Source organism: Cavia porcellus, unplaced genomic scaffold (assembly GCF_034190915.1).
Source record: "Cavia porcellus strain 051 isolate PalLab524CR breed Dunkin Hartley unplaced genomic scaffold, mCavPor4.1 scaffold_25, whole genome shotgun sequence".
Classification (NCBI taxonomy): domain Eukaryota; kingdom Metazoa; phylum Chordata; class Mammalia; order Rodentia; family Caviidae; genus Cavia; species Cavia porcellus.
In genome coordinates, this window is record NW_026947508.1 from 27719570 (window position 1) to 27731534 (window position 11965).

Sequence of the window (11965 nt, forward strand, 5' to 3'; positions counted from 1 at the left end):
TTAGTTTTATTTCATTTACCTTTTCTCCCCTTCTTTCTCTAGCTTAGAGCCCCCTACATTCCTAGGCTCTCCCTCAGCTACTTCACCTCCTTTGATACAGAGTCTCCCCAAGTTTTTTTCCTTTCAACTTGTGATCTTCCTGCCTCAGTCTTCTAAAATACTGGAATAACAGATGTGCACCACTGCACCCAGTTTAAATTTGATAAGATGAGCCTAATCACTTATGTAACCAAGTAAATAAATAAATAATGATTTCAAATCCTACATGAAGGAGGTGGTGTGGATAATTTTAATAATTGTATTAGATCAGATTCTTCATATAATATTCAGTGTAGTAACCTTTTGTGTATTGTGCTGTTTCTGAATTTTTAGAAATTAGAATGAGATTGTTTCTTATCATGATACAACATTCTGCTTCTATATAATATGTAATCTACTGTATACCATATAATCTAATTGAAAACTTAAGAGTGTTGAAATTAGAAATACATTCTTTGTTCTGCTTTTACCTGTATCTGTGCCACTTTTAACACTTACCTCTTTAATCTAGAAAACTCCTGTGTAGGATCTAAGATTTTAGTCTTTCAGGGAGACTTTCATGTCACATGCTCTGAGCTGAGTTATTTCTTTCTTTATATTTCTTTAGTAGCCCTTGGCTGTCTCAGTGTAACTTTTCAGTAGCTAGTGGCACATACCTGTGATCCAAAGACTTGAGGAAGCTGAGACAGGACAATTTAAAGTTCAAGTCTAACCTGAACTACATAGCAAGTTTGAGGCCAGCTTGGAATATAGCAAGACCCTGTTTCAATAAATAAATAAATAAACAAACAAACAAACAAATAAATAAAAGACAAACTTCTCAGTAAACACTCCTGAAATACATTAAGATCTAATTAAAGAAATTAAAATGCAGAAAGTAAAGCAGTATACAGCTGTAATTATGGGAGACAATAAGAAGTGGAGTTATATATGAATTTGAGAATAGTTTATCAGGTATTTCTCACAATGATTTTTCATTATCTTTACTGTTAGATTTATTGAAACATTTGTAATTTTTTTAGAAAAATATTATTTTGATGAGTTTAAGATGCAGGATTCAGTGTGACTCAGTTTTTAAACTATTTTATGGGTGTATTTTGTTTTAAACTAATTTATGAGTGTATTTTGATTGCAAAATTTTATTTTCAAAATTTTACCTATCTAAAAATTTGGTTTTATTGGTATATTTTGTTTTTATACTATTTTGTGGGTATATTTTGTTTACAGAATTTTGTTTGCAAAATTTTACTTATCTGAAGATTTGTTTTTTTCAAGTGATTCACCCTTCAATTATCTGGTAAATTACTATATAGGACTGGTGTCCTGGTGGAATGAGAGTTGATTTGGTAGAGAGCCTTGATCATTAGGATTTTAGTCATCATTGCCTTTGCTGTTAATGCTTGGAAACAAAATATGTGTGGAAATGTTAGATTTTATAAAACCATGATAGAATATATATTGTGTAGTTTTATTTTATTTTTTGGTACCAGGGGTCGAACTTAAGATCTCGCACCTGACAGGCAGGCGCTTATTCTGCTGAGCTAACTCCTCAGCCCTTGTGTAGTTTTAAATGTGCTTTGAAATGTACTTTTACTTTGAAAAGATAACAGTGTTTAAAAATTTCAAGCTTAAACCTATTTTTAGAGAGTAGTTTGGAAATACCATTCTAGGCAAGTACTGTACCACTGTACGACTTAGCACTGTACCCCTGTGCAATATAGACAGTTTTAAAGAGGAAAATTGAAATCTACAATCTCATCTATAGAAATAATGAATGTCGTGCTGGGGATTTAGCTCAGCAGCGTAAGCACTTGCCTTACAAGCAGGCAGTCGTGAGTTTGATCGCCGGTACCAATAAAAAAGAAAAAGACAAAAAAAAAAAAAAAAAGAAATGATGAATGTCATTCTATGGACAAGAATAAAAGGGTTAAAATAATTTATAAATTTTTTTCAAGAAAACCCAATGCTGGGGCTGGGTATTTAGCTCAGTGGCATAAGCGCCTCCCCTGGCAAATGTGAAGTCATGAGTTCAATCCCTGGTACCAAAAAAAAAGAGAAAGAAAACCCAGGGCTGAGCCGGGGGTTTAGTGCAGCAGCACAAGCACCTGCCTGGTAAGTGCGAGGTCCTGAGTTTAAACCTGGGTACCAACAAAAGAAAGAAAACCCAGGGTTTCCAGGTCCCTTTCACTTTACTATAATTTTCTCTTTTATTTGGTTTAACATACAAAGAGGAAAAACATGAATTATATTGTGGCCTAATTTATCTTTGTTATCATTTTTAGAGAGATTTTAAATCCAAAGGATGTGATCAGTGCCCAGTTTGAAAATACCACCACCAGTAAAGATTTTTGCAGTTTGTCGTGTTTGTCAACATATGAACTGAAAAAAAAACCTATTGTTACCATAAATACAAATAGCATTTCAAGTAAATGCAGCATGTGTCAGAAGAATGCTGTTGTAAGTTACCTTTTTATTTATTGGGGTGATAAGCATAGCTTTTAATAGTCTCTCCTTGTTGATTGTGTATTGTTTTCTAATTCCCAGATTCGACATGAAGTTAATTACCAGAATGTGGTACATAAACTTTGTAGTGATACCTGCTTCTCTAAGTTTCGTTCTGCTAACAACCTCACCATGAACTGTTGTGAGAACTGTGGGGGTTACTGTTATAGTGGCTCTGGACAATGCCACATGCTTCAGATAGAGGGACAGTCTAAAAAGTTTTGTAGTTCAACATGTATTACAGCATACAAACAGGTATTTGACCATATTTAATTTTGATGTCTTTGTGCTTTTCACCAGATATTTGCCCCAGTGCTACAGAGTGAAGCCAGGGCCTCACACATGCTAGGCAAGTGCTTTACCACTGAGCCGCCACATACCTAGCCCTTTTTAATTTTATTTTGACACAGTATCTTGCTAAGATGCTCAGCCTCGGCCTCGACTTAGATCCTGCCTCTGCTTCCTGAGTTGCTGGGATAACAGCCATGTACTTCCATGACTTGTGGAAATACAAATTTTTAGTAGAAATTGTGAAAATGTTATTAAAAACATTAGCTTTGTTGTTTTTTCTTGTTTTTACTCTCACAAGGGAAAAAAATCAAGTATTTTCACATAGGTTATCCTTAAAACTGTACTGGAATGGGGGTAATTCCAAGACTACTTGGCTAGAATGTAAGAGGTTCTGGGCTCGAGCTGGGCATGGTGGCACATGGCTGTAATCCCAGCATTCCAGAGGCTGAGGCAGGAAAAAACTCCTGGGTTCAGTGCCCAGTAGGGAAAGAATAGAACTGTTTTTTCCCATATACAGTATCAGGTACTCACTAGTTTCTTAGTTTCATTCATCATCTTGAAATATGACTCATATTTCACCAGATGAAGAAAAATAAGATGAAACATTGTAATTATAAACTCATTTGTTACTCTAGCCAGTGCCTATTGAGCTTCTTACATATTAATATCTACTGTAGCAAAATAATGGGGGTTTAGTAGTAAAGCAGTTACAAATTTAATTTGCATGCTTTGTGTTCACATTCTTTGTGTTGACAGGTTTACCTCCGGGAAAACAGTGTAGTTCCTTGAGTCCCCAGTATTTTAGTTTTCTTACCTGCTTGCTTTTTACTTGTTGTACTAAGGATTAAACCCAAGGTCTTAGGCATATTGGCCAAGTACTTCACCACTGAGCTATATCCCTAGCCCCAATTTTCTTATCTCTCAGTGGCTGTAATACCACCTGTGTCACTAAGGTGTTTTTAGAATTATATAAAATAAGGATGAGAGCATTTAGCACTGAGCCTGGCATATTAATGGTCATTTCTGCTACTTTCTTTTATGTAAGTCATGCAACTAGTGTTGGATACTACTTTCATTCTGAGGGACTGTGTGTCTCCTGAGATGATATGAGATAAGATGATATCATGGAAATAGGGTATATTACAGTGAACCACAGGAAAAGCACAGTTATCTATACTTGAGAGGGGAAGATTTGTTAGTAAACGCTCCAATGAAATTTATTAATTCCTGACTTGAATTTTTTTCTTTCGGCTTTTTGAGACATGATCTCACTGTGTAGTCCATGCTAACTTTGAACTCAGTCCAGGTTGGCCTTGTGTTCATTAAGATTCTCCTGCCTCAGCCTTATGAATGCTGGGATTAGAAACGTATACCTCCACTCTTGGTTTGATTTAAATCTTGTAAAATCTTGAAGTTTAAGTCTTGTAAATCTTGAGGTTTATGGTGCTAATCATGATCAGGGAGAAAAGGCAAATGAGGCAGAAGGATCACCAGAAGTTCCAAGGCCAGCCAGTACTACAATTTAAAAAAAATTTTTTTTAAGTTTTTTACAGTGCAAACCAGTACAAACAGACTAAAATTTTGCATATGTGTATTATGTGTATAAAATTGAAAATTTTCATATAGCAGTCTATATAATAATTAAGATTCCTTAAACAGCTGTTGTGGTTTAAATATAAGTGGTCTGAATATGACAGTTAAAATATACTGTTTTATTTTTCAATCTACTGTACTTCATTAGAAAATAATGATTATAATCTAGCAGCTAATTTTGGGTTCTGGTAATTGGTTTTAAAAACCACTTTTAAAATAGTAGTTTACCATTAACCTAATGAGGAGTTCATACTCTTATGCTAAGCTATCCTAAAAATGTGAAAAAAAGGCCTCTATAAGGTGCTACATACAGGCAATAGACTACACATTTAAGGATATTTAATAAATTTATTTCCAAATACTCTACCACCGATAATAAAGCATATTGTAAGCAGTAAAATGGAAGCAGATCTCATACCTACTATCCCAGTATAAACAACCTAGCTTGTTATCTTAAGGACTTAGAGACTTGACATCAAATAATGTTAAATAGCATTTGCATGTTATATATTCAGGGTAACATATATATTCAGCACCTATCAAAGAGATTTTAAGGTATCTATGTAGTCTTAGAGAATAAATTTGTGGTATTTGATACTAAAATAGATACATATTAAAATGAGCACATAACTAAATTTTGTAATGTCTTATAAATCCAGTGAGTCATGGTGTATGCCTGTAATCCCAGCATTCAGGGATTAGGAGCATTCAGGATTCAGGAGGTTCTCCATGAGTTCAAGGTCAACCTGGAACACAGCAAAGCCTTTCTCAAAAACAAAATGATTGTAAAACATTTTAATAGTGTTACATATAAATATTTCAGAGAATTACACTTTTACTAAGAATTTGGTTAAAATAATGTTGTTTTATTCTCTTAATAGAAATCAGCCAAGATTACACCATGTGCACTTTGCAAATCATTGAGATCCTCAGCAGAAATGATTGAAAATACGAGTAGCTTGGGGAAAACAGAGCTTTTTTGCTCTGTTAATTGCTTATCTGCATACCGAGTTAAAATGGTTACTTCTGCAGGTAATATTGATTTCATAAAGTATAAAATGTAGTAGTTCAAAAATTCCAGTTTTGTTTTTTTGCCCTGATTTTTGTGTAAATTTAGTTGCTTTCTAAGGCAAATTTAAGATTATTTCATATTTTTTGGTATCATCATTCATTTTCTTAATTTTTTATTTACTTATTTGCATATGTATGTAGTCCCCTCTTACCAAAAGAATTTCATATAGCTTCTTTCTTTCTTTTTTTGGTACTGGAAATCAAACTCAGAACCTCATGCTTGGCAGGCAGGCTCTGTGCCACTAAGTTGTATCACTGGCCCAATACAGCTTTTTCTAATGTGTTTGCTTTATCCGCACTTGATTTCTTTTAAGATTTGTTTACTATGTAGTTTCAGGGTAGATGTTTAAAAAAAAAAGTTGTAAATGTTAATTTTTGACTTGTAAGACATAACTTTGGTTCTGGTTCCTGCAACTTAACTTGGCCCTTGGAATTTTTTTGTATATTCTGTATTATTTAATTTCTTATAGATTTGTATAAATTACTCATTAGTTTTTATTTTGATTTGCTAAGGTGTACAAGTTCAATGTAACAGTTGTAAAACCTCAGCAATCCCTCAGTATCACCTAGCCATGTCAGATGGAAGTATACGCAACTTCTGCAGCTACAGTTGTGTGGTAGCTTTCCAGGTATGGCTTCAGGAATCTTCCTCTTCTTCAGTCAGTGAGTCACATACGGTAGTTATATAAACTTATTAAGTGTTTGATAGTGCCTGGATTGCCTGAGTTTCTGTTGCAGTCCTAAAAACTTAGATTCTTAGTTCATCTTGTATTTGGTGGCAAATATTTTAACTGCCTTCTATAAAAACTAAATTGTGAGCATCCAGACTATCTTTTGATGATTGCTAGTAAAACTTTTTCTCTCTCTTTCTTTTTTTTTTTTTTTTTTTGATATAAATGAAACCCATTTCACTTAGTTACTATAAGCTGCTCAAAGGTAGGGGGATTCTTTTTACCTGTTCATTACTATTTTATATGTCTAGGATTATGAATCATGGAAATTCCATTTGTTTGAACAGATCCTTAGTCAATCTTTCTTTGTTGTTTGGTTTTTTCAGAACTTGTTCAACAAACCAGCTGGAATGAATTCTTCAGTAGTGCCCTTGTCTCAGGGCCAAGTAATTGTCAGCATCCCCACAGGTTCAACAGTGTCAGCAGGAGGAGGTAACACCTCTGCTGTTTCTCCCACTTCCATCAGTAGTTCTGCTGCTGCAGGTCTTCAGCGGCTTGCTGCCCAATCCCAGCATATTGGGTTTACACGAAATGTTGTGAAACTCAGGTGTCAACACTGTAACCGTCTTTTTGCCACAAAACCAGAACTTCTTGACTATAAGGTAAAGTTTAGGTTCATGGTAAGTGTTTGAGTATGAGGAAGTCTATCTGTAAAATTGTATTTTGCTTTTCATTTCTCACATACTGCTTGTTTTGAAATTGACACAGTATTTTTATAAGGTAAGCAACATGTTCAATTAGTGCTTAATGATTATTTCTTTGCAGGGTAAAATGTTTCAGTTCTGTGGCAAGAATTGTTCTGATGAATATAAGAAAATAAATAATGTAATGGCAATGTGTGAATATTGTAAAATTGAGAAAATTGTAAAGGAGACTGTGCGATTCTCAGGTGCTGACAAGTCATTCTGTAGTGAAGGTAAAGACAAAAGAACATCTTACATACGAACATGTTGGTTTTCAAAGTACAGTAGTTGATGATTTAAGCTGTTATTATATAAATTTATCTATTTGAACCTTTTTTGTACATTTTAAAAGCCTTTTTGATGTGTTGACACTTTATTCTTTTAACTAGTCTTTTATAGTATATAAATGTTAAAATGAAGTCAAAGATCCTCATGGTATAACACAGAAGAAGATGGTAATATGGAAAACCTTTGAAATTGTTGGGTTGAATAGGAACTTTAAAGAACTTTTAGTTGACAAACTCATTGTCACCTGGAAGTCATTAAGTTGCAATGGGCCTTCTAAGTTAGTAGGTTTATTATTTTAAATGCCATTATGTTTCTGAATATGAGTGATCTGAAAGTGCAAATCAGTGTGAGGTGTATTGTATTCTTTATTTAATTAACTATGTTTAGAATGTGTTGTTGACCCTAAATCTGCATAGGGTTATTAAAAATGCACAGGAGTATCCTTCCAGATCAGTTACTAAAACCTTCTAAGAACAATACTAAAGAAAAATTTAATTTTACTTTATGCTTCAGTATATAACATAAGATGAAAGTTTCATGAAATAAAATTTATTTTTTGTAGTATAATTTTGTAGTACTATTTTGTAACCCATCTTCATTTAAAAACTAGTTACTATTTTGTAACCCATCTTCATTTAAAAACTAATATTTTTATCTTATCCCTATTTTTTAAAAATTCTACTCTAAATTGATCCTCTTGATGTACTAATTAGTCAGGACCCAGGAGAACTTTGTTCTAGGCCTATTGCATTAAAAATGTATATTAGGGCTGTGGATTGAGCTCAGTGGTATAAGCGCCTTCCTTGCAAGTGTGTGGTCGTGAGTTCGATCCCTGGTACCGATAAAAACGAAAAAAGACAAAAAAAAATGATGAAAAAAAAATGTATTATTTTTATCTTTCCCTGTGTTTAGGTTGCAAATTGCTTTATAAACATGACTTGGGAAAACGCTGGGGAAGTCACTGTAAAATGTGCAGCTATTGTTTACAAACATCTCCCAAACTGGTACAGAATAATTTGGGAGGAAAGTTGGAAGACTTCTGTTGTGAAGAATGCATGTCAAAATATACTGTGTTGTTCTATCAGGTAAAATCTAATACACATTCTTGGGTTTTTGTAATTATGCCATAAATTGTTCTTTTTTTGGCCAGGCATAATGACACACCCTAAAATCTCAGCACTCAGGAGACTGAAGCAGGATTGCTGCAAGTTTGAGGCCTGCCTGAGCTACATAATGAGACCATATTAAAAAATAGTTGTCTCTCTAAATTTCATGTAGAATGAAGAACAGTTTAATGATTAAAAACTTAAAGTTTATAAAATACAGAACTTTATGTTCTGTAACAATTAATATAAGATTTAGGAAGACTAACATTGTTGAAGTCTTATTCTGTTTGTTCTTAATTTCCTGTGGATGACACAATTTTAAGAGACTGAAATATTTAAAATTATAATTTTATTTATTTGTTAGTCAAATAAAATGAATTTGTCTTCTGACATTTTGCAAAGATATGCCCTATTTAAAATTAGATTTAGGGCCAGGGATTTAGCTCAACAGCATAAGCACCTGCCTGGCAAGTGTGAGGTCGTGAGTTTGATCCCTGGTACCAAAAAAACAAAAATTAGATTTAGAGTCTAAGTTGATTTTCTCATTAGATGTGTTCTGTGTGGTGTGTTTTTTTTTGTTTTGTTTTGTTTTTGGCAGACCACAGATATATTTGTGTTTTCTGTTTCTATTTCAGATGGCCAAATGTGATGGTTGCAAACGACAGGGTAAACTTAGTGAGTCCTTGAAATGGCGAGGGGAAGTAAAACATTTTTGTAACCTGCTTTGTATCTTGATGTTCTGTAATCAGCAAAGTGTATGTGACCCACCTTCACAAAACAGTGCAGGTAAAATTAAACTTTGATAAATGCCAAAAATAAACTTATTTTCCTCTACAAATTAGGAAATTCAAAGAACTGTAAATTTATGAAATGCAAATTTCATTGTTATTAAATGATATAAAATTTAGATCTTTTTTAATGAATACCTTAGATTAAAGGCACACAAACAGTTTTTTTAAAAAGCCTTTCATAGAGCATATTGAACAACCAATGCTATGAGTGCTTGAATTAATGGAAAAGAATAGTAAGTTAATGTTTTATAATTGTGTGTGTACCTTAGCTTCCTTAAAGAAGGAAGCACTGGGGGAGGCTCAGGCATGAGGATCATAAGTTCAAGTCAACATGTACAACCTACTGACTTAGTAAAATCTTGTCTCAAAATAAAATGCAAAAGGATTAGAGATGTGGTTTACTGCAAAGCCTGTGTTCACTCTCCAGTACTACAAAAAACAAAACAAAGCAAAAAAAGAGCCAGGCTTGATAGCCCATGCCTATAATCCCAGCACTGGAGAGGCTGAGGCAGGAGGATCAATATAAGCTTGAGGCCAGTCAGAAGTATATAGTGAGACCCTGTTTAAACAAACAAACAAAAGATTTGAAAGGTTAAAGGTATAGCTCAGTGCTAGAGCACCTGACTAGCAGGTAGGAGGTCCAAGCTTCAATCCTCAACACTAGGGAAAAAAATTGAGACTACTTACAGCAGAAAAAATAAAGACGGAATCACATGTACCATATATATGTTTAGGCCATTTAATCTTTGAAACTTTATGGCTTAAAAGACATATAACTTGTACTATCTTAAAAACTGGACTAGTTCAAGAATAGTATCTTTACAAACAAGTGAGAACTAAAAGGACTTACTCCAGAAACTTAAAAGTCCTTTAAATGTGAAGGTAAGCTTTAAAAATCATTTTATATTTAAATGTCCATTAAATCTACCCTGTGTTCTTCATTGGTGTTGTGAAGATTTTTGTTGTTGGTTTTTTTTTTTTTTTTTTTTAACTTTTTTTTTTTTGTCTTTTTTCTTTTTATCGGTACCAGGGATCGAACTCACGACCACCTGCTTGCAAGGCAGGTGCTTATGCCGCTGAGCTAAATCCCCAGCCCTGTTGTTGGTTTTTAAGTAACACTGTTGCATTTTTATACAAAGATAAAGTATATGAAGAACTTTCAGGTTTTACTAATTAAAAATGATGAAACCAAAATCCCAGTTAATTCTGATGTGACCTTTCATTTTAATAGAAGTTACTCAAACTTGAAAACATTGCTTAATATCCTTGAGATGTTGGTTTTTGTTTAAGAACTTACAAATCATATGAGATTTCTTTATTTCTATTTTAACCAACAAATATTTCTGTGGTTCAAGCAGCTTCCACCGGGCCCCCATCTCTCAGAAAAGATTCAACCCCGGTAATAGCTAATGTTGTATCATTGGCAAATGCTCCTGCTGCTCAGCCCACAGTGAATTCTAACAGTGTCTTACAAGGTATGGATTGATTTTGAAACTGTCTACCTAGGTATTTTAAATTAAATATAATTATCTTCCTTTATTCCATCAGCCAAAGATTTTGTATGATTGACACATTCAAAGTAGGAATTGCAGCTTACTGTGGGCTGCTAGGATTTTTAATAATGTTTCTGTAAGTTTCATATCATCATTTCTTCTTCTTATATTTTAGAACTGCTAGTTTCATCCACTGAATGAAATGAAAATAAATATGTCCTTAGTATGACACTTTATGGACTGATAATTAGCTTTTAGTGGTAATATTTAAGTAATTATAAAAGTTTCTAAATTTTTGTTTTCATTTCTATCAAGGTGCAGTTCCAACAGTAACCGCGAAAATCATCGGGGATGTAAGTTTTATTATTAGTAATAGCATTGTGGCTGTATTACATTTTCTGTTTTTATAGAGTATGAATATGTCTGAATTAAATTGCCTTCCTTTGTTGATTTTATAAAGTAAATTTCATGAGATCATTTAATCTTTGTTCAGGAGTAGGACTTCCTGGTTGTTTAATTAGATTTTTAGTACACTTCAATTTCTTTGAGTGGTTGCTACCATTGTGTTGCTAATGAAGGGTTTTAAAAAATTGTGCAAAATTAAAAGAAATTGCAGAATTTGGAATTTTACTTTTTTAAGCTTTTTGAATGACATATACATAGGTTTTGAATAAAATATTGTAAAAATGGCTTATCAGCCAGGAGTGATAACACAGGCCTGTAGTTCCGATACTCTTTTGATATCCAGGCAGGAGGATTGCAAATTGAGGCCTGGCCTGTGTAATTTACCAATTTAGCAAGATCCATCCTTAGAATAAAAAAGGTTGGGTTCATGGCTCTGTGCAAAGGCTCTGGATATGAGTGAATAAATAAAACTAGCTTATTTTCTTCTCATCCCATGCAGATTATGCTGTAACTAAACATTCTGCTCCTTAATATTTTCTTTTGTCTCTGAAAAAAAAAAACCCCAAGAAAACAGATAATGAGTGAAACTCATGACTGGAATTGTAGCATTTCTAGAGTGGTTTGTGGCCTATAGGATAACCTCAGCCGCAGCATCTTTATTTAAGTTACTTAAAGTTAATAAGATGTTTTTTATATAACCCTCTTATTCTTATTTAAATCCTTTAAGACTCTATTACTCCTCTAACTCAGTCAGAAAGTAAGTTTTCCAGCTGGATATGGTGGCACATCATCTATCTTTATTGTTGTAAATTGGAGACCAGCTTAGGCTACAAAATGAGGTCAAGGCCAACCTGAACTGCATAGTGAGATGTTGTCTCAAAAAGATAAAAAAAAGTAACAGTTTTCCTTTAAACTTTATTATTACAGTAGTATAAACAATATTGATCAACAATGTGTTAAAATAGTGTTAGA

General features: G+C 33.5%; 1 protein-coding gene across 7 annotated transcripts in view; it reads left to right on the plus strand.

Moving 5' to 3' along the window:
• Zmym4 (zinc finger MYM-type containing 4) overlaps positions 1-11965 on the plus strand; it is a 163712-nt gene that overhangs the window by 111693 nt on the left and 40054 nt on the right. For 6 of the 7 annotated variants that reach the window (XM_063236054.1, XM_063236058.1, XM_063236057.1 and 3 more), the window contains 10 exons: positions 2322-2496; positions 2584-2796; positions 5307-5457; positions 6010-6125; positions 6554-6829; positions 6993-7143; positions 8111-8283; positions 8940-9090; positions 10451-10570; positions 10904-10941. In XM_063236054.1, coding sequence (XP_063092124.1) covers positions 2322-2496; positions 2584-2796; positions 5307-5457; positions 6010-6125; positions 6554-6829; positions 6993-7143; positions 8111-8283; positions 8940-9090; positions 10451-10570; positions 10904-10941 — 1564 coding nt within the window. The remainder of the gene's footprint in view (positions 1-2321; positions 2497-2583; positions 2797-5306; positions 5458-6009; positions 6126-6553; positions 6830-6992; positions 7144-8110; positions 8284-8939; positions 9091-10450; positions 10571-10903; positions 10942-11965) is intronic. The other variant, XM_063236055.1, reaches the window with a different exon arrangement.